This window comes from Sciurus carolinensis, chromosome 4 (assembly GCF_902686445.1).
Source record: "Sciurus carolinensis chromosome 4, mSciCar1.2, whole genome shotgun sequence".
Taxonomy (NCBI): Eukaryota; Metazoa; Chordata; class Mammalia; order Rodentia; family Sciuridae; genus Sciurus; species Sciurus carolinensis.
The window spans coordinates 91,271,925-91,293,440 of NC_062216.1; the positions used below are offsets into that span (position 1 = coordinate 91,271,925).

Genomic DNA, 21,516 nt, shown 5'->3' on the forward strand with positions numbered 1-21,516 from the left:
AGAAACCAATCAGAGGACAATGATTATTAAATTGCTCTAATATATACAAAGATGGCTAGTTTTGAGAGAGTAATACAATGTTTAAAGAAAATAAATTTTTACTTTACAAAATTCTTTCTCACAAAACAAAATACTGAGAAAACAAGAGTAATCTAAGATAATTCTTCAGTTTTATGAAAGTATTTACTACAAGTCTGTATTCAATGGAAAGTTCTCTTGAATGAGTGTGAACTACATAAAAAATATACTAAAATTACATGACTTCAGAACTTTCCAGGAGTGTACCTAATATAAAAATGAGTATCCTGTGCAGAACTTTAGACTGTTGAAAGCCAGTAGCTCAACTATGGATAGTGACTCTTAACAGAAGGCAAGAAAAGAAAACGTGCATTCAAAATTGAAGCACTGGCAAGAAAGTGACTTTAAGATAGTTTCTAGTTGTTTAGGAAAAATTTTGGAACAAAGGGAAATTAACACTTATTGAACAATGAAAAGAATATGCATTTAAATGTGTCCTACCCTTTGTGCTTCAGTAACACCTTGTTCTTCAACTTTTGTTTCATCCTCATAATTTAAGTTAGAGTCACTTGCTTGTGGTTTATACTCCTCCTGATCCTCTTGGTTGACAGGTTCTTCTATAATCTTGACTTCTATAGTCTTAGATTCTCTAGTCTTAGATTCTCTCGTCTTGGATTCTCTAGTCTTGGATTCTCTAGTCTTGGCTTCATCTGTGGCAGCCTCAGTCATTAGGATACTGTTTTCTTGTTCTGTTCGAACAAAGTGCAGTGGAGTAACATGATCATAGTGAGTATGTAGGAGACGGATAGCAATGTCACTTGTTGCCAATATCCTTGGAATTTCAAATCCAATTTGTGTTCCAGCAAATTTGACACTTTTGAACCTGTTAATAATTAATTTAACAAGAAAGATGAGATACCAGGGAATTCCAGGTGTGTTTCAAATTTATTCTTAAGCAGCATTTCTCTCCATTTCCATTTTGCTGCCATTTTGAGTCCAAATCATACCTGTTTTAATTGGCAGCATTTGGACCCAATTGCTGATGTTGTCCTTCTCAAATATCCTCTTGATCTATAACCCCACACCCAACTCCCTCACTTCCATCAGCACCTTCAGTCTCCTGTGTATTTCCTTCCTAATCATTGTTAAAATGTTGGCATTACTCCATGCTCCATCCTAGGTTCTCGTCTCTGCTCCCTCTATACATACTCTCTGGATAGTATTGTTTCTGTGATCTCAATTTCTGTTTATATTATCAGGAGTATTTAACATAAGTTTTACTTTTCCTGGCATGGGCGGGGCGGAGAGGAATCTCTGAATAAACTTCAACAGTCAAAATATGCTCTTCTATATGTGTGAACATATATAATTATTGATGTTAAAAAAAAATCTATGACCTCCAAAAAATTAAGAACCACTGGTTCATTATTGTTGACATCCTCAAACATACTCCACCTTAGATTTCTCTTAGCACTTTCAACCACTTTCACTTTGATATCTCATACTACTTTAAATCCAGCATCAAATTCATCATCTTTATACCATTACCCCACCATCATCAATAAAACCAAACTTGTCCTCCCTCCACTATTCCTTATTGTACTAAAAGATACCACCTAATTCTCTTCTTAAACCTGGGTAGTGAATACAGAACTATTTGTTTTATCTTTATTCCTATAGAACTATACAGATTAATTTCCTTCATTCTTCTATATCTGACATATTTTCCAAAAGCAGGTTACATACTTTCTCTGAATAGATTTAACCACAGTATTTTGTATGAGTGGAACTTAGGGAATATTTTGCTCCTTTCTTTTACTAAAAAGCAAAAAAAGTTTATTTTCATACTATTAGTCTTTTCAGAGCTGGAACCAGAACCCAAGGCTTCTAACTTCTATTCTGGTAATTTCTGAAATTTATAGTCATATACTCAATTAATTCACTGCCACACTAACTCCATTAATTTGAAATGTTTAATACCAAGCAGCAATCAAGTGATAGGAATTTGTCATTATCACTATCATTCCTCAGAAAGATGTTTCTTTGTTGAAAGTACTTGGGGAAACATTAAAAATTATCTAAGGAATAACCAATGTGAAAATCTATTACTTTTAAACATTTCAAAAAGATAATACATGTTTTGAATGTTCCATATAGCCATGTAGAAAGTACTCACCACATGTACTCTTGGGATGAGGAGACTTAGGTAAATAAAAAAAGTGGGGAAACCCAACATTTATTGATAGTATATCTACAGTAGATACTATGCTATGCTATACTTTTTATATGCATTGATGCTTAATCCTCAACTATTAAGTCAAGTTATAGAGGTATTATTTTACTGATGATGTACTGAAGCTCAACAGGCTAAGTAATTTGCCTAGGGTAAATGGCAAGTTACTTAGCCATTTACTACTCCAGTTGACTGACTTCCTAATATACTTCAAAGTATACCATGCTGTTATGCAAGAAGCCTGCCAGTGATGGTGTGACTCTATCTATAGGGAAAATATTACCCATCCAGGTACCTTGGATTCTTCTTCAGGTTTGCCCACACATATAAGGTAACATTTTCATCTTGAATGACTTTTTCCATATTCCCACTGTCCAAATCTGCTAAAGTACTAGCTTGCTGTAAGGAAAAAAAGAAGGAGGAAGAAGAGACATAGGGAGAGGAGGAGGAGGAAACGTATATAGGTCTAGAGTCCTACTAAATTATACAACTTAGACCGGTTCTTTCATCATTTATGTATTAGATTCCCTTCATTAATTAACTAAAAAAATAACCTTAGTATGATGAAGTTTCAATACAAATGACAAAGAATTAAAAAATTCCTCCTAAGGATGCAAATATTTATATAATTAAATATACCTCTCCTTTTTCTACTCAGTTTTTCTTAAGGTGTCTAATAATTAAAGTTGTTCCTAAACAACTGGATGTGTAGCTCAGTGGGAGAGTACTTGCCTAGTGTACACAAGGCTCTAAGTTTGATCCCCAGCGCTGCAAAAAACAAAAAACAAAACAACAACAACAGAAAACAACAGTGATCCTTTATTCCCAGGTAGCATCTAGGATGATTATTGAGTTACCCTTTTTAATTTTAACATCAGAATCTTGACTTTTCATTTGAATTTTATACATGCTTCTTTCTCTGTCCCTTATTAAAATGTAAACTGTGGTCAACCTATCACAAACACACAGTCTAGAAAGCACAATACTAGTTCATGAAATCCAGATCAATCAACTGTTTTGCTACTCCAAAGCTTATCATCTAACATTAAACACTTAAAAATGATCTCAAGAATTTTAGGGACTGGAGAGATAGCTCAATCGGTAGAGTGCTTGCCTTGTAAGCACAAGGCCCCTGGGTTCGATCCCCATGTACCCAAAAAAAAAAAAAAAAAAAAAAAGAATTTTAAAGACTAATATAGTTTGATGTCTACTGTTCAAGAAATACACTGTCATAAAGGGGTTAAATAAGTCAATATATAGTGTATGGCTATAGTATAAAAACTTAAGTTTGCAAACTGTACTTGTTGCTAATTTATTTTGAAAAGTGATTATTCCTCCACACTTATTGTTTTCTGTAACATTAACTTTTTGAAGAATCCAGAATAGTTTCTCAGAATTGTTCTAAACTGTAGATTTACATGATTATTTTCTCATGGTATTGTTTAACTTACTCCTCTATCCCATTTACTTTTTTGTGCACTGGAAAGTCTAGGGATAAACTGAATTCAGATCAAACATTTTCAGAAAAAAAAAAAAAAAAAAAGATGTCATATCTCAACATCATGTACCTCCACAAGACTGGGATCCTAATTAGAATAAGAATATATTCTATGATTATATATCAAAATATATTTTTCTGTCATGTATAACTAAAAGAACAATTTTTTAAAGGCATCATAAAGAAAGTTATATCATGTTCCTCATACTCCATCCAAGCAGGAGACAACTGATGTCCAACTATTAATGATAAAACTCAATCACTTGGCTAATATCTCCCTTGCTGCAAAAAATATTTGTTTTGTTTCTTCTGATTGGTTAGTAACCTGAGGTCCAACACTTTGGTACTATGAGAATAACATGTTCCTTAACAGCTTTTCACATTGTCATTTAGGTAGCTCTTAAGGATCCTTATCTTAATCAGTTATAACATTGGGGATTGGAAAATGGTCATTTTCTAACTGATCTTTCCATTTTTACTTGGATGGTATTCCTCTATGAACAATTGTTCATCTCCCATCTCATTGCTCTTTTTGAAGGATCACCACAGATTCACAGATTTTTATTTATTCAATGTGTCATAATTTACTATAGTCATTATTCTTTCTGCTATTAAATTATTCCATTTTGGCCAGTGAGACCCCTTTTAAAGCTGGTCTGTGTCTCTTTGATATGACCCCCCTTAATCTCTTAAGTGTTTGCTTGCTATCTAGCATAATAAGGTAATGCAGCCCTCATCTTACTTTTCCTACTCCAGATTTGGAATTAGCTATTTACTATAATTAGTCTTGGTTCTTTTTTTTTTTTTTTTTTTTTTTAAGTGCTAGGGATTGAACCTAGAGCCTCCTGCATTCTGCTATATCTCCAGTTCTCCTAGTTACTTTTTATGCAATGAAATTTACTTCATACTGATATTTCTATTTCAAATTTGATGTTATATAAAAGATTGGAAAAAATACTGTACCTCTTTTAAGATAAGAATCTTTATCTTTATTACTAGTAATCAATACATATTTGCTCACCTCTTTTGTCCTACAACACACGTAACAGGTACAAAATTATAATATGAATAATAATGCTAACATAAGCTTAGTAAAAGATATTTAGTGAAAGGGTTTCTTTGCAGTATTTTTAAAAATTATAAAATATTCCACCAAACTGATACAAAGGACTGTGTTCTAAATAAAAGGAAAAACAATAAAAGGGAGGGGAGTACAAAGGGCCTAAACCATGTATGACTGTAGATTATTCTCCTTTAAAAAACAAACTAAAACAAAATAGCTATAAAAGCCATTTGTGGGAAATTATAGAATGTTGAACATGAGAATTATGAAATTATTAGTTTTCTTAGGTAAAACAATTATGGTTATTAGTGTTATTTGGGGATGAAATGTAATAATAACAATTTTAAATGGTAAAGAAAATATAGAGATAAAGCAAATACTATCAGATATTTAAATATTATTGATTTTTTAATATATCAATTAATTAAATCTACATAGCATATGGGGATTCATGGAACTACTCTTTACATTTCATGTTCAAATATAGTATTTTCAAAATAAAAAGTTGGAGAAAAATAGAATAATAATACTTGTAATTTTGTGTCAACTGATTTACTTAGAGTGAATTTCTAATATTGTTTTGTGAACTTATTTTCATGGTGAACTTAGTAAGCCTTGGCAAGTATCAGAAAGTTGACTTTAGTTATATGGATGATATTTTATTTCTTTAAAAATGTTAACAGTTGGGCTGGGGTTGTAGCTCAGTGGTAAAGCACTTGCCTGGCAGGTGGTGAGGACCTTGGTTCAATTCTCAGCACCACATATAATAAATAAATAAAATAAAAAATCCATTGACAACTAAAAAATATTTTTAAAAATGTTAATAGCTGCTACATCTGGATAATATGTGTGCTTTAAGTTATCACTGATTTTCCATAACCTTTTAATATTTTAAGAAAAAACACTGAATTATTTTATTATATAGTATAAAATTTTAATTTTTATAGAAGTTATATTATAAGGAAAATTCACACATACTCTGAGAAGTATTTCTGTGGCTTTGTTAAACTTAAGATGAAGGAGCTCCTGAAGTTGTAGAATTGATCCTTGGTATTGTATTATACTTTGTTCTTCCAAATCAAATGGTGGCATTTCCATTAAAATCAATTTCAATTTTTCAATTAACTGTAATATAAACAACATTTACATTAATCTGCTTAAAAATAGTCAAATAAAAAGTGAAAAGGAGGATGTCATATCACTTTTCATTGAGAAACTTTTTTTCCTCAGTAAAACATGCAGAAATCCCTCCTGTACTTTAAGATCATGAAAAATATTTCCTCACAGAGTCCCTTTTAAATATTCTCCACTAGGTGTAATAGAGCTTTCATTTGCAAAACGACAGATAATGACAAATTTTGAGTTCTTTAAGACTGTGGAACAATAGGAATGTTTTAGTCTATTTTGTGTTGTTATAGCAGAGTACTTGAGGCTGGGTACTTTTAAAGAGTGGTAGTTATTTAGCTCACAATTCTATAGGTTCAGGAACATGGCTCAAGCATCTGCTCCACTCTAGTGATGGCCTCACAATGGTGGAAACGTAAGAGTGGCACATGCAGAGAAGGGAGTCAGAGACCGTGCCACACTCACTTATAACGAACTGTTCTCAAGGGGACCAATCCAGCTAAGCTTGGAACCAACCTAAGGTGCTCTTCAACAGACAAATGGATAAAGAAAATGTGGTTTATGTACACAATGGAATATTAGCCATAAAGAAGAATGACTTTATGACATTTGCCTGTAAATGGATGGATCTAGAAACTATCATGCTAAGTGAAATAAACCAATCCCAAAAAACCAAAGATCTAATATTCTTTCTGATATGTGGATGCTAACTCACAACAAGGTGGGGTGGGGGAAGAATAGAAGTAGATTAGACAGAGGGGAATGGAGGGAAGGGAGGGGAGTAGGAATAGGAAAGATATTGAAATTAATCTGACATATCTTTCCTATGTACTTATATGAATACACCACAATGAATCTCAACATCGTGTACATCCGCAAGACTGGGATCCTAATTAGAATAAGATACATTCCATGTTGTATAAATATATCAAATAGAGTCTACTGTCATGTATAACTAAAAAGAATTTTTTAAAAACTCTACTACCTCAAATATCACAAGACTAGGCACCAAGCGTCCAGTACATGAAACTTTGGGGACAGACCACATCCAAATCATTGTAAAAAATAACAAAAAATATGACAATAACAATTAAAAGGGGGCAAAGGAGGAGGAGAACTACCAATACTGACTACCATGTATTAGAAATTATTCTAAATGCCATAAAGTTATAATTTATTCTTCATCATAACTCTATGAAGTAGGTATTATTGTGCCCTATTTTATAGATGAGGATTGCGAGGCCTAGCATGATCAAGGAACAGAATTTAATTTGTTTTGGAAATTTCACTAACTTTATGTTTTATTATTTTTAATATTCATTTATTTATTTAGAATGCATTTATACATTTTTATAGATCATACATAAATGGAGTATAATCTCTCATTGTTCTGATTATACATATTGTAAGATCACAGTAGTCATGCAGTCATATATGTACAAGAGGTAATAATGTCTGTTCACTCTACTATCATTCCTACCCCCCATACCCTTTCCCCTCCCTTCACTCCTTTTGCCTAATATAAGGTAACTCTATTCTTCCTTATCCCCCCACACCCTTATTGTGAATTAGCATCCACATATTAGAGAAAACATTCTGCCTTTGGTTTTTGGGTTTGGCTTATTTCACTTAGCATGATATTCTCTAACTCCATTTACCAACAAATGCCATAATTTCATTCTTCTTTAAAACTGAGTAATATTCCATCATATAAATATACCACATTTTCTTTATCCGTTCATCTGGTTGAAGGGCATCTAGGTTGGTTCCATATGTTAGCTATGGTGAATTGAGCTGCTATAAACATTGATGTGACTGCGTCATGTACAGTATGCTGATATTAAGTCCTTTGGGTATAAACTGAGGAGTGGGATAACTGGGGTCAAACGGTGGTTCCATTTCAAGTTTTCTGAGGAATCTCCATACTGCTTTCCATAATGGTTGCAACATTTTGCATTCCCAACAGCAATGTATGAGTGTACCTTTTTCCCCACATCCTCACCAATATTTATTGTTGCTTGTGTTCTTGGTAATTGCCATTCTGATTGGAGTGAGATGAAAATCTTACAGTAGTTTGATTTGCATTTTTCCAATTGCTTACAGATGTTGAACATTTTTTCATATATTTATTGATCGATTGTATATCTTCTTCTGTGAAGTGTCTGCTCAGTTCCTTAGTCCATTTATTGATTGGATTATTTGGGGGATTTTTTTTTTTTTTGGTATTAAGTTTTTTGAGTTCTTTATAGATCCTAGAGATTAATGCTTTATCTGAGGTGCATGTGTTAAAGTTTTCTCCCAATCTGTAGGCTCTCTTTTCACATTATTATTTCTTTGGATGAAAAGAAGTTTTTATTTTGAGTCCATCCCATTTATTGATTCTTGATTTTAACTTCTTGCATTTTAGGGGTCTTGTTAAGGAAGTCAGATCATAGGCCAACATGGTGAAAATTTGGGTCTACTTTTTCTTCTAGTAGCACTGACAGAGATACATACAGAAAATTTCTAAATTAAGAGATGCAGCAGGGGCTAGGGCTATACCTCAGTGTTAGAATGCTTGCCTAGCACATGTGAGTCACTAGGTTTGGTCCTCAGCACCACATAAAAATACATGAATAAGATAAAGGCGGGGCTGGAGAGATAGCTCAGTCAGTAGAGTGCTTGCCTTGCAAGCCCAAAGCCCTGGGTTCGATCCCCAGCACCACAAAAAAAAAAAAATAAAAAATAATAATAATAATAAAGGCATTGTGTCCATCTACAACTAAAAAACCTTTAAAAAAGAAATGCAACACAGTAGTGTAATCCTGGCTACCTCTTATTAGTAGTAAGATCTTGGCATGTTATTTAACATCTCTGTGCCTCAGCTTCTTATTTGTAAAATGTGGCTAACGGTGCCAACTTCATGGTACAGATTACACCATGTATGAGTGTTTGTTAAATAAAAATGATTTTGGAAATTGGTATTTACCATGAGGTGCTTTTGTTACAGCTGTTCACATCTTTTCATACCTCTGGTAGCTTCCTGCTTTAGTTTCCCAAGGCTGTGAACACTCTCTTCTTCTGTCTCCTGTTCTACTTACCCTTTTCCCATCTTTCCTACCATTTGTTACTTGTACTTCTGTACTCCACATTCTTGTCACAAGAAGATGCCCCTCCACTCAGCTCATTACTGGTAGACTCTAACGTTCCTTTTCACCACTCGCTGCTAATTGCCAAGAACCAGATTCCTGAACTGGCATCATGCCTGGCAACCTCCCTGATAGGATATGCAGTGGCAAGAACACTGTGTGATGAATTCATTAGCATTCAAATAACTCAGGATATAGGGGAGGCTCTTAGGGATGTTGGAGCTCAGAATGCCATATCCCAAAGTATAATCTTTTTAAAAGTTATTTATTTTTTAGATTTTTTACAGACTGCATTTTGATTATGTCATTTTGTTTCTATGTTTGTACATGATGTAGATTCATACCATCTGTGTAATCATACATGTACATAGGGTAATGATGTCTGTCTCATTCCACCATTTTTCATACCCCTCCCTCTCGTTTCCTTCTACATAATCTAAAGTTCGACCATTCTTCTCTCACTCCCCACACCTCCACCCCCATTATATATCATTCTCCACTTATCAGGGAAAACATTTGGTCTTTGGTTTTGGGGGGATACTCTTTGGCATGATGAGCACCTTTGAGCTGAAAGGAAATGGAAGACCTTAGAAGCTGCCTCAGAACAAAGGACTTTCTAGACTTTTCTTGTTCACCCCCTACCTTACCCCAGGCACAGGGACTCACTGGAATTGAGGAAGCCTGCTCCAAAAGAAATGAAATTGTCTTAAACTCCCTCCCTGAGAATCTTATTCAATAATCAGGAAAGATTAACCACTGAGATGTGAAAATTAAAGTCTTTCACTAACACCCAGACAAGTTTTCATCTTTTTCTGAGGGCACGTCCAAGAAACTACCTGCAAGACTATGTGCACAAAACAACTGCCATCCTCCTGCAACCTATCATATGTTCTGATCCATCCAGTTTCCAGAGAAAATTATTTATAAGCTAATTTCTGTCTCCTGGGTTTATTCATCTTCCTTAAATCACTTATTATTCTTCAGAATTACCTACATCCTTTCTCCTTCTCCCCCTCTAAAGAGGTATAAACAAGTTTTGGAACATCACTGGGTTATTGGATAATTACTCTCTAGTGACTTATCTGTGCAGTTTAAATGTGTATGCCTTTTCTCCTGTGATCTGTCTATTGTTATTCCAGCAAATCTTCAGAGTGGAGGAAAAAATCCCACCACCTCTCACACCCCAGCAAGGTCTTTGGAAAATCAAGCTCCATTCAGGGTCTCATAGGGAACTGTTAACAAGTCACAATCAATGTTTATTTATAGGTGAAATGAATCTCAAAAAACCTTGTTTACCACATTAAATCAGGCACACAAACTGAGTTTAATAGTCTGGATTCTTATAACATGGAAAGTAAACAGCAGCAGCAGTGACAACAGCATCAAATTTGTGTGAGACACTGAAGCAAAAAGTATTACAGGATAAGAACAGCAGTGAACCCCTTCTAGTATCTATTATTATGTAGGTGTGTTTAAATGTTAATTTTCATTTATCCTAACTTGCATGACATAAGGAATTTATTTCACTTCTGCCCCTGATTCCTGGCATACAGCTTCTAAAAACCCTTGGCATTTCCTGACTGACAGGGGTAAGAGGAATTGCTTTTTGTTTTTCATAGTAAGTTCTCTTTAACCATACCTGATTTTCTGCTTTTGTGGTGACTCTTGGAGGATGGGGGCTGGTTGTCAGAGGAAGCAAGGTCATTTTAAGGTTGGAAATTTCAGCTCTACTCCTCAGCCTCAAGGAAGGGGAGAAGAGTTGGAGATTGACTTAATCACCAATGGTCAATGACTTAATCAATCATGCCATGTACTGGGATCTCCATAAAAACCCTAAAACTATGGGGTTCTGAGAGCTTTGGAGATGGTGAACACATTTAGGTAGTGAGAGGGTTGCTCTCTGTGTTTAATCAGTTTTTTCGCTGCTGTGACTAAATGACCCAACCAGCACAACTGTAGAGAAAGAAGAGTTTATTTGAGGGCTCACGGTTTCAGAGGTCTTAGTCCATGGAAGGCCAGCTCCATTCCTCGGGGCTCAAAGTGAGGTAGAACATCATGGTGGAAGAGCATGGCAGAGGGAAGCAGTTTGCATCATCAGGAAGCAGAGAAAGACACTCCACTCTCCAGACACAAAATATATACCCCATAGCCATGCCCAAATTCCCTCCTCCAGCCACACCCTACCACTTCAATTGAGCCTATCAGGGATTCATTCACTGATTAGGTTAAGATACAACCCAATCATTTCTCCTCTGAACCTTCCTGCATTGTCTCACATGTGAGCTTTTGGGTGACACCTCACATTCAAACCATAATGGATATAGGAATGTCCATAACCCTTCCCACATACTTTGCTTTATGATTTCTTTACACAGCTCTTTATTCCATATCCTTTCTAATATCCTCCCTAATAAGTTGGGTAGACAGAACTAAACATTTGCCTATATTTTGTGAACCACTGTAGCAAGTTACCACACCTGAGAAAGAGGTATGGGAGGCCTATTTATAGATGACTTCTGTAAAGTACAGGTGGCAACCTGGGACTTATGATGGAAGAGGAGTGTAGACTTGTGGGATGGAGTAAGGGCTCCTGTGGGGTATGTGCTAACTCTAGGTAGCGTCAACAGTGAGTTGCAGGATACCTGATTGGTGTCTCAGAGAGTTGAAGAATCGGTTGGTATGAGAATCCTCACACACATTTGTTGTTAGAATATTGGAAGTATTAAAAAGAAACAAAAAAGATTTTCTTTCTTGGGATTTGAGGAATCATATCATTCAGTTCAAGAAAATTGTCAGTCATTGTCTCATTGAATATTGCCTCTTTACCACTCTCTATTCCTTCTTGTACTCCTCCATGTTTATAGTCTGTCTTACTCTATTATACACGTTAACTGCTCTTTCATATTTTCCACCTCCTTAATTTTGTGTTGCATTCTGATAAATTCTTCCAACTTCATTTAATAAATGATGTTTCCCAGTATTTTTAAGTGCATCGTAAAGTAGAAGCTTCTTAGGCTAGCCTATCTATTCTATTAACAAAAGTAGAAGTTAGGATATTCTTATTCATCTTTGCACTGCCAGTGCCTGAGAGTAGAGACCTGGCTTCTCGTAAACATTAAAGACTATGGGCACTGAATTACTGAATAGTAGATGTGTTAATTAGGTTTTCATCATTGTGACAAAATACCAGAAAATCAACTTATAAGGATAAAAGATGTTCATGGCTCATGGTTTCAGATGTTTCATGAAATTCAAAATTCCCTGGTCCCATTCCTTTTGGGCCTACAGCAGAACATTACAGCAGGGAATAATTGTGGAACAAAGCTGCTCTCCTCATTGCAGCTGGGACCCAGAGCAAGAGAAGAAGGGGCCAGGTTTCCTATACCCCTTCAACAGCACACCCCCTATACCTAACTTCCTTCTACTAGGCCTCACTTCCTAAAGTTTCCAACACCTCCCAGTGGTGCCACAGTGACTACCAAACCTTTAGCATCTGGGCTTTCAGGAGACATTAATGATACAAACCATAACAGTAAATGATACTACTGAGGACAAAAATCACCCACCTGTACCCAAGTTATCTACATTAATGAATACAACTTGATTTTTTTTTATCTCAGAAAAATGTTTCTCATTTATGTTGACTTTATCTAAAGTAGCAAGTGATTGTTAAGAGTTGTAAAAAGAAAAAAGAAAGTGAAAAGTTTACCAAATCTCTCTCTGTACCCAAGTGTTTAGAAGTAGAAGTGTCACTAACAGACAAATAATATAGTTAATTTTTATTTTTGGAGTTAATATCAGACTTCTTGTAACTTAATTTATATTAAAGGACAATACTTAAATACTTACGCGTAGAACTAATTTACTTTTCTCAATCACTTCCTCAAAAGTCTGATTTGTTTCCTCTTTCCACAAGCTAATAAAAGTATTCATTCTTGGGCTATTGAAGGATCAGGACTCCCATCACATTGAAGGTAGTGTTTCCACTGTGGAATAAAAATGTTTGAAGGTTCACTTTGAACATTCAGCCAAAGTTTAAATTACTTCTTTTTGGAAACCTGAGTACTCATAATCCAGTTTTTCCAATTTAGACAAAAGGTTTTGATGATTTTAATGAGTAACTTGATATAAACCAAATAATAACTAAGCAAATAAAGTAAAATAACCAGACTTTTTATCCAAATAATTTCCAATCTTCAAAATTCAGATAAATAGAAGTTCTATTTACTTTCATATTTTCATTTTCAAACATTTGAGCTGGCCATGGAAGGGCACACCTGTAATCCCAGCTACTGCAGAGTCTGAGGCAGGAGGAGCCCAAGTTTAGGCCAGGCTCAGCAACTCAGAGAGACCCTACTCAAAATAAGAAATAAAAGGAGTTGGGGGCATAATAGGTCAGTGGTAGATTATCCCTGTGCTCAATCCCCAGTACCACAAAGAATAAACAAGCAAACAAACAAACAAAAACCTATTGAGATACTCATTACCACTGGCATTTTAAGAATCCCTCTATTACTTTTGCAGCCTGTGCAAATTTTACATTTGAAATAATATTGCAGTCACAATTTTTACTTCAAATTATACCATAATCATTTGCCTTATTATAAGCTAGTTTTATATAATACCCCTCAACCCCTTTTTGTTCAAGCTTTTGCTGAGTGAGAATTACCAAAACAGGGCATCATTGCTACTCTCAGTCATGATCATCCTGAATTTTCAATCACAACATGCTATTTATAGGTGACAGCATATCCATGATCGCACATTTCTTTTCATTACAGCCAATCAACAGATGGCTACATGTAGACAGTTAAGACTCAGAAAATACAGCACACTAGGGAGACTACAATGGTAACCATCAGAAGGATAATAACAAAAATTTGAAGGGTGCTCCTTACCTAGGGTCTCCATAAGCCAAATCAAATGATCAAAAAATGAACCAATGAAGAGTCTCTTCATTTTAACCAAATAGCCCCTTTGTTAATGTTTCTCAATATATTTATCTATGTATGACAAAAGTATTAAACTGCATAAACTCCATAGCCAGCTTTAATTAAAATAAGGAATGAGAATAAGAATTTGGAATGACCTAGAACTCTAGTTACAATATCATCCCACCAAGCAATGACAGCAGGCATAAGCAAGAAAAAATTAAGAGGTATAATATTCTCATTACAATGGGGAGTCCTGTTCAGATGTAGATGTCTACATCTCCGATGTCATCTACTTCTAGAGAAACTTTTCCTTACCCAGGTATACAGTTAGAGTCTGCAGGGGATCCCCTTAAATTGTAAGATACAGACCCGAGATTCAAGGCTCTGAAACTTTATTATGGGGTAGGTAAAGAACTTGGTATAATTCTTCCCAATGAGGCTCAACAACTGTATTTCTCTGGATTTCATTTCTGGAAGATTAGTCTTGAGGTTCTAAATCATGAAAACTCTTGTTTTGATCAGTTGATGGGTCACAAAGAGTTTCCTTTATCTAGTGAAAAATATTAGAATAATGCCAGAAGGCCTGCAGTACCTAATCATATTGCAATTTAGAAGAATAGGAGACACAAAGGACTGACAAAGGACACAGCCTTTCAAATAACTATGTCTGTTATCAGTAAATGGATGGAACTGGAGAATATCATGCTAAGTGAAATAAGCCAGTCCCCAAAGTCAAAGATCAAATGTTTACTCTGATATGCAGGAGCTAAACCAAAATAGGGGGGAAGATAAAAAAATAAGAGAAAGATCCACAGAGTAGACAAAGAGGAATGAAGGGAAGGGGGAGGAATGGGACAGAGAAATACAGTGGAATGAAGATGACCTAACTTTCCTATATACATATATGAATATAGCACAGTGAATCTCACCATCTTGTATATCTAAAAGACACTAATTAAAAAAAAAAAACCTAAATAATAGAAAGATCAATAGAGTACAGGGAAGGGAACAAGGATGAGGGAGGAGGGGAGGGAAGGGGAAGTACTGGAGACTGTCTTAGAACAAGTCACATTCCATACTTTTTAAAATTATGTCAAAATGAATCCTAATGTTATATATAATTAAAATGAACTGATTTTAAATAAAAAATATTTAAAAATGCTATTATCTTTGGTCACAGCAATCCAACTGACCTTGTCAATTTAAATTTTTAAAAATATTATTTATCCTTTCACCTTCTCCAGAAAATTGAGGATTATGGGGCTAATGTTAATGCTATTGTACTTGCAACCTTGTTTGTTTCATACTTTACCCAATAAAATAGATCCTTCAGTCACCAGAGATTTTTTTCAGGAATGCTTCATAGAGAAAACACTTTTGAATAACATTCTACCTACTGTTATAACGTTGGCCTTCCAGCATGGAAAGCTTCTCTACCATCACAGAACATAGCCTATTCAAGAACATATTCATATCCCACTGAAGATAGCAGTTGAGTGAAATTTCTTTGTAAATATATAAGTGGTCCATCAGATAGCAGAGATGTATTACATGAAGTATTGTTCTCCCAGGATTATTGGTTTGACAAAACAAAGACTGGCAATGAACCACAGCAACTTCAGAGAGTCATCATACCAAGATTTTCCCTTAATTTGTATCATTTTGTCTACTCCATGATAAGTTATAGAATGCAGAACTTTCAACAATGAGATCTTCAAAGATTAAGGGATGTCCAGGCAGCTGGCTGGGCACTGGGAGTCCACACTTAATATTGAATTTATATCCCTTCAAATATCAGGTTTGTTTCTATAATTCAGGTATATAGCACCATTCATTAAAAATGCCACAACAGGAAATTTGATTTAGATCAACTTAAGGAGTTCATTCAAACTGCACATCCCAATAATCTCAGAATTAGCTAACCCAGTTTGAAAGTTAGTCAAAGCATTTTCCTGGTCTTCAGTTAATTCCTGTTCCATCTAATATTGGATAGCAGTCTTATGAATAGCCAGTCTCTCCATGAGAGTCCTAGAAATTCTTACTAACACCAATAGTAGTATCTCAAAGTTATCAAAACTTATATTTGTTAGGGTCCTTTTTATGAGTTTTCTTGAAGATAAGACATTTCAGGCCAGAATAACTAACCATTTGAGAAATTACAAGACTCAAATGACCATGAAAAAGATCTGATGAGGGTTCATTACAAAAGGATGCAATTGACACAGCAATATATTTGTTTGGTGCTGGGGATCAATTCCAGGGACTCATGCATGCTAAGCAAGCACTCTACTACTGAACATCTCCAGCCCAATTTTGGTTACTTCTGCTGCATATATTTTAACATAATCAGAATTATGACTGGTTGCATTACATCAGGAATATCAGAATTTAATGTTTTTCATACAATATTGGGGGAAAAAATCAACAACATATTCATGCAAATATACCCAAAGAAGATTTACTATTATTTGACGATGCTTGCCATATAGTTTAACATGTCAAATAAGTTAAACTAGTTTAATATATCTCTTTCAAAGTTAGTTCAAACTCAAAAACTTAGCCTAGGACTTGATTTGGGGGAAATTTGTCAAAAATAACAAAAATTTAGAATTCTCTGATCATAATAAGATCACACAGATCATTGTGAACTATAGTCTTTCATTTAACCAAAATGACAATCAAAATACATTAGACGCAAATACAGAAAACCATATAGCTGTAGGAAATATTCAAGTTACTCAATAGAGAGGGTTCAGTTTTCCTAAGTAATCAAAAGACCTAATAAAGTTCTATTTCCTATTAGAAGCAGAACAATTCTTCAAGAAAGTCTTATTACTTTGGCATAGGGAACAAAATTCTGTATTTTCATACTTACACTTTTGACATCAAAGTACAATTCTTAGAAGAACTTAATAATTCTACTTTTAGTTAGCTTGATAACAAAATACTTTTCACAAGATTTATCTTTCACAAACTTTTTATAATCTTCTTATGTTCTCTATGATTTGTCATCTATAAGTATCTACACTTTTCCTCATTCATTTTGGAAAGACCATTCTACTTTAAACTCTCAAATTGCTCTTTTCCCTTTTTAAAAAAATCTCTCATACCTTACAGTTTCAACCACCAAAAATATTTTCCTTGTATAGGGAATTATTTCAAGTTTTAATTACTTCATATTAAACTTTAACTTGTAGTACCCTTAATTTCTAGTGAAAACTTAGAAAGCAAGCAACTTTAGTGTTTTATATTAGCATTTTGTTGATGAGCACCATTTTATAATTTTTAGAAATATGGTTCCTCACAATACAATCATTTATTTCTATGTTTATAACAGACCCAAATACACCTGGCTTATCTAAACCATAAAAAACAAGACTTTCCACTAGAATTTATTATTATAAAACAGTGAGACCAGCGCTATTTTTAGTACTAAACAAAATGGCTGACACAAGGGGTTCAACTCAACCATTCATCTATTTGCAAATACTAGTGAGTAGACAAACCTCGTTTTCTTCATAGTACTTGGCATAGTTACCAATTTTCTGTTTTTTCTTACTTGTACTGTATATTCATCTGTTTCTCTTATGACATTCAAGAAGAGAACTGTATCTACCTTGCTTGCCATTATATCCCTGACCCTAGAAAAACATCTTACACATAGATTGTAAAATATATGTCAAGTATATGTATTGATTATCAGTTTTGAACAAACTGTCATTTCTTTACTGTGTTTTCCAACTACACGAGACACATTCCATATTTTACCAATGAGCATAGTGAACAACTATTTTTTTCATCAGAACAACTTGTATTCCCCTACTGCAATTGTTAAAAGTAACCAGGAAGTCTTTCCTACTAGTCAGATCACATTTATCCTGTCAGGTTATCCTTCTCCAATACACAACAAAATCAGAATAGATAAGGAGGCAGTTTCTATATTTTATTTCAAAATGACTCAGACATTTTATAAATTATCTTCCACTTAGTTCACCACAACATGACTCCAAGACTTCAGGTAACTAAAGATTCCTGAAACTATGACAAGTTCATTTACCGTCATCCCATTTTTATGTACAATGAATACATTTGTTTAGGATATGCTTAAATTCTTCTTTAAACAAAGCTACTCATTGAAGGAGTTATAGAAACACCGACCCAAAATATGTCTCTTTAGTGTATTAATTACCAAAAAATAAAAAGGGCAAGGCTTTCTAACTTCTCTTTATCTGAGTGAAGACAGAGTCTCTGAGGAACTCAATTGTTATCAATCCCCTGAAAATTAGCAAGAAAAGGGGATTTCATCAAAACCAGACAGACTATGTTACAAACCATCTTCTATTCCAAGAGCCCATTCATATTCCTCCAAACTGTCTACTCTGAGATTTTTTTCCGTCATTTCCTGACCATTTAATTCATTTCGGGAGTCCAGTCACAGCAAGCTTGCCCTTTTCTTGACTTACCTGTTTGATTAATGCCCTAAGTGATCATTTGCTCCCTCCCTCACTGTAATCAGATTTTAAGCCCAAGTACCATCATCTGCCAGGAAGAGAAGCAGGAAGCCTAGTTAAGACAAAATGGTCAAAGATGAAGCCTGTTACTTGTGTAGGCCCAAATATTATTGCCTTCTGTTTTGTAAAACCCTCTAATGACTTAGGCCTTTCTCTTTTGTTTTGTAGAGAAGGAGACACCCCCTAAATGGAGACTTTCTCATAGATACATATTCCCCTCACTAAAGATTGTTTTCAAAGTAACTAAAAATAGGCAGCTTCCCAGCACAACCTATGATTTTGTTTTTGTTTTTGTTTTTGTTTATTTAACTGTTACTGAATTCAGGGTAGGACCTACATTAACATATAGGGCAGACTAAACATCTTCCATTACTGACTTAGGCACCCTACATTATTTTTCTGAGCTTACGTTTTGAATCAAGGCATAAAGGTGACTTAAAAAAAAGCACATCCTGATGATTTCAGCTTCTAAAGAAACTCCTTTTTCTCATTTAGTCTTTTAAAGACCTCTGTGTATTGTTTTTAAAATAATAGTTTTTAAAATATTCCATTGTTTGTTGGTTTTTGATTTTGCAATTTACCCCACAAGAATGCAGTTTTGTCCAAATTAAAACTTCCTGTTGGTGGCCATTGTAATCCCAATTTATTTCTGGTAAGATTTGTCCATTTCTCAAAACATAAATGTTAATTCTTATACACAAAATTGACTGGAGTAACAAATGGAGTTCTAGGCTTGGGACCCTTTTGTTTCTGATTAACTGAAGCAGGCACCACAAACCCCACGATGTTCATAGGCATAGAAAATGACTTAATTGGCTGAACTTAGTCATTTGTTACCACAAGCTGACCCTTTTTATCACCCCAAAGTTATGTTCTCTCTCACAGAATAAACTATACCTGGAAGGGGTTCAGAAGATGGAGTTCTAGACTTCATGGATCCAGATGAACCCACAATTCTCTGTCTTTAACTTATCTTACCTATCCACTGAACCCTGTTCAATTTTTCTTATCTGACTCAGTCAGACACCTGAGGTTTCTCTATAGAACCCACTCTCATTCCTTCTGAACCAGTTCATTTTCTGGCTGACCCAGTCAGATGCCTGAGACTTCCCTACAGGACTTAGTCTGGATCAAAAAATTTGCACAAATTCAGCTCAAAATACAAATCTGAGAAGCTTCAGAATCCAAGCGAGAACTTACCCACAATCCATAGATGGAGCAAAAACACAATGAGCACAGTGGGCTTGGGGCGAACCCATTCCTGGTTACTTGAGGCTTCTAGGGTCATGGGAGCCCAGCTTCAGATCTAGCCACTGCACCAAAACCACTAAAAGGGACAATTCCTTAGGCCAATTACGTCAAGGAGAATTCATTTGAGCAAAGAAAAAAATAAACCAACTAACCATGATTCATGAAACAGACTGCTTCTTGCACAAAAGCAGGTTCTAAGAACTCAAGCCAACAATGTTATCATACAGCATTTATAGGAAAATGGAAGTGAAGTATAGAAAATGACATAACTGGCTAAAGCTTAGTCAATCAACCAATCAAGTACTTATAACTTAATTAGCTACAAAACCTACTGAAACCAACCAAAGCTCAGTTACTATGATTAAATTCTGTACTGGTTTTGTTTGAGGGGTCCCATGTGGGGTCCAGTTCAAGTCCTTGACTTTCCACACATTTTACCCAACACACTTTTTTATTAGAAAGACATAAACCTCATGGACTGTGCTCTGCTTCAAACTTTTCTCCTGCAGCCTGCGCATCTCTGTCAGCCCTCACAGAATTGAAGAGAGTTAGGGTCTTGCTCTGGATCAGACTTTGGCATAAAAGAATGTTATGACTGGTTTGGCTTTCCATCCAGACCTTTAAAACTTTCTCTATGTCAGGAACAAGAATGTTTAGCTTCATTATTATTTGCATGTTCACTAAAGTAGTACTTTTAATTTTCTTCAAGAGCTTTCCCTTTTCATTCCCAACTTGGCTATATGACACATGAGACCTAGCTTCCAGCCTACCTTAGTTTTGTACCTTTTTCACTAAGTGGAATCATTTCTAGCTTCTGATTTGAAGTGAAGAATGTGCATCTATTCCTTCATTGAACACTTAGGGGTCTTTATTCAGTTATTAATTGACCTAATTTCAGTACTGTTGTGTCTCAGAAAATAGGGGGCCTAAGGAGAGGCAGAGAGACAGAATGGCTGTCAGTGGAGCAGGTAGAGTATACACACATGTATCAGTTAAGTTCACCATCTACTGTGGGTATAATTCGTGGCACTCCCAAACACTTAGAATAGTAACATCAAAGATTATGAATTTCAGATATAATCATAATAGGTATAATAACAATAAAGTTTGGAATAATGTGAGAATTAAAAGATGTAACACAGGCAACAAAGTAAGCATATGCTGTCAGAAAAACTGCTTGACATGATTTCCACAAACCTTCAATTTGTAAAAATTGCAATATACAATAAAGTGATGCACAACAAAATGAGCTAAGGTCTGTATGGATTCCCAACAACTGAGTTGTAGTCAAGGGTATAAATATTTCAAGTATAGTATCATTGACAAATAGCTTTCTACAAAGTTATATTGGTAAACTTTGCAATGAGCAATAGATTTGTCAGACTGCATTTTACATGCAAATTTAAAGTTTCCTAGGATCAAAATGAATGTCAGAGTATATACACCTTCTTCTTCTGATCACAAAAACTAAAAAAAAAAAAAAAAACCTCAGAATTAGTCTTACCTGAGAAAGTGATCTAGTATCCCGTTTCAATTTCTCTGCTTCGAGAAAACATCCCTCTAATAAATTAAGTTCTCCAAGTTCTTCAGTTCTCCTTTTTAGATCCTGTTGCATAGGGATAGATACATAGATACATTGATGGTTATTTAATTTCAGTTTTATGTTTCACAAGTAGCATCTAAAATTTATTTGGCTAAGTATATGGTTTCAAAATGAACACTTAAATTAGTTTGACCACAAAATCTCACATTTCA

The 21,516-nt window shown here is 34.8% G+C and overlaps 1 protein-coding gene across 9 annotated transcripts in view; it reads right to left on the reverse strand.

The window, feature by feature from the left end:
• The window catches only part of Dnai7 (dynein axonemal intermediate chain 7), an 82,117-nt gene that overhangs the window by 43,416 nt on the left and 17,185 nt on the right, over nucleotides 1–21,516 (reverse strand). For 8 of the 9 annotated variants that reach the window (XM_047549027.1, XM_047549033.1, XM_047549026.1 and 5 more), the window contains 5 exons: nucleotides 21,266–21,367; nucleotides 12,915–13,051; nucleotides 5,791–5,937; nucleotides 2,547–2,650; nucleotides 520–901 (listed from right to left, as the gene is read on the reverse strand). In XM_047549027.1, the coding sequence (XP_047404983.1) occupies nucleotides 520–901; nucleotides 2,547–2,650; nucleotides 5,791–5,937; nucleotides 12,915–12,998 (717 nt within the window). In that variant the 5' untranslated portion in view covers nucleotides 12,999–13,051; nucleotides 21,266–21,367. Of the gene's footprint in view, nucleotides 1–519; nucleotides 902–2,546; nucleotides 2,651–5,790; nucleotides 5,938–12,914; nucleotides 13,052–21,265; nucleotides 21,368–21,516 lie in introns of those variants that run through there. The other variant, XM_047549034.1, reaches the window with a different exon arrangement.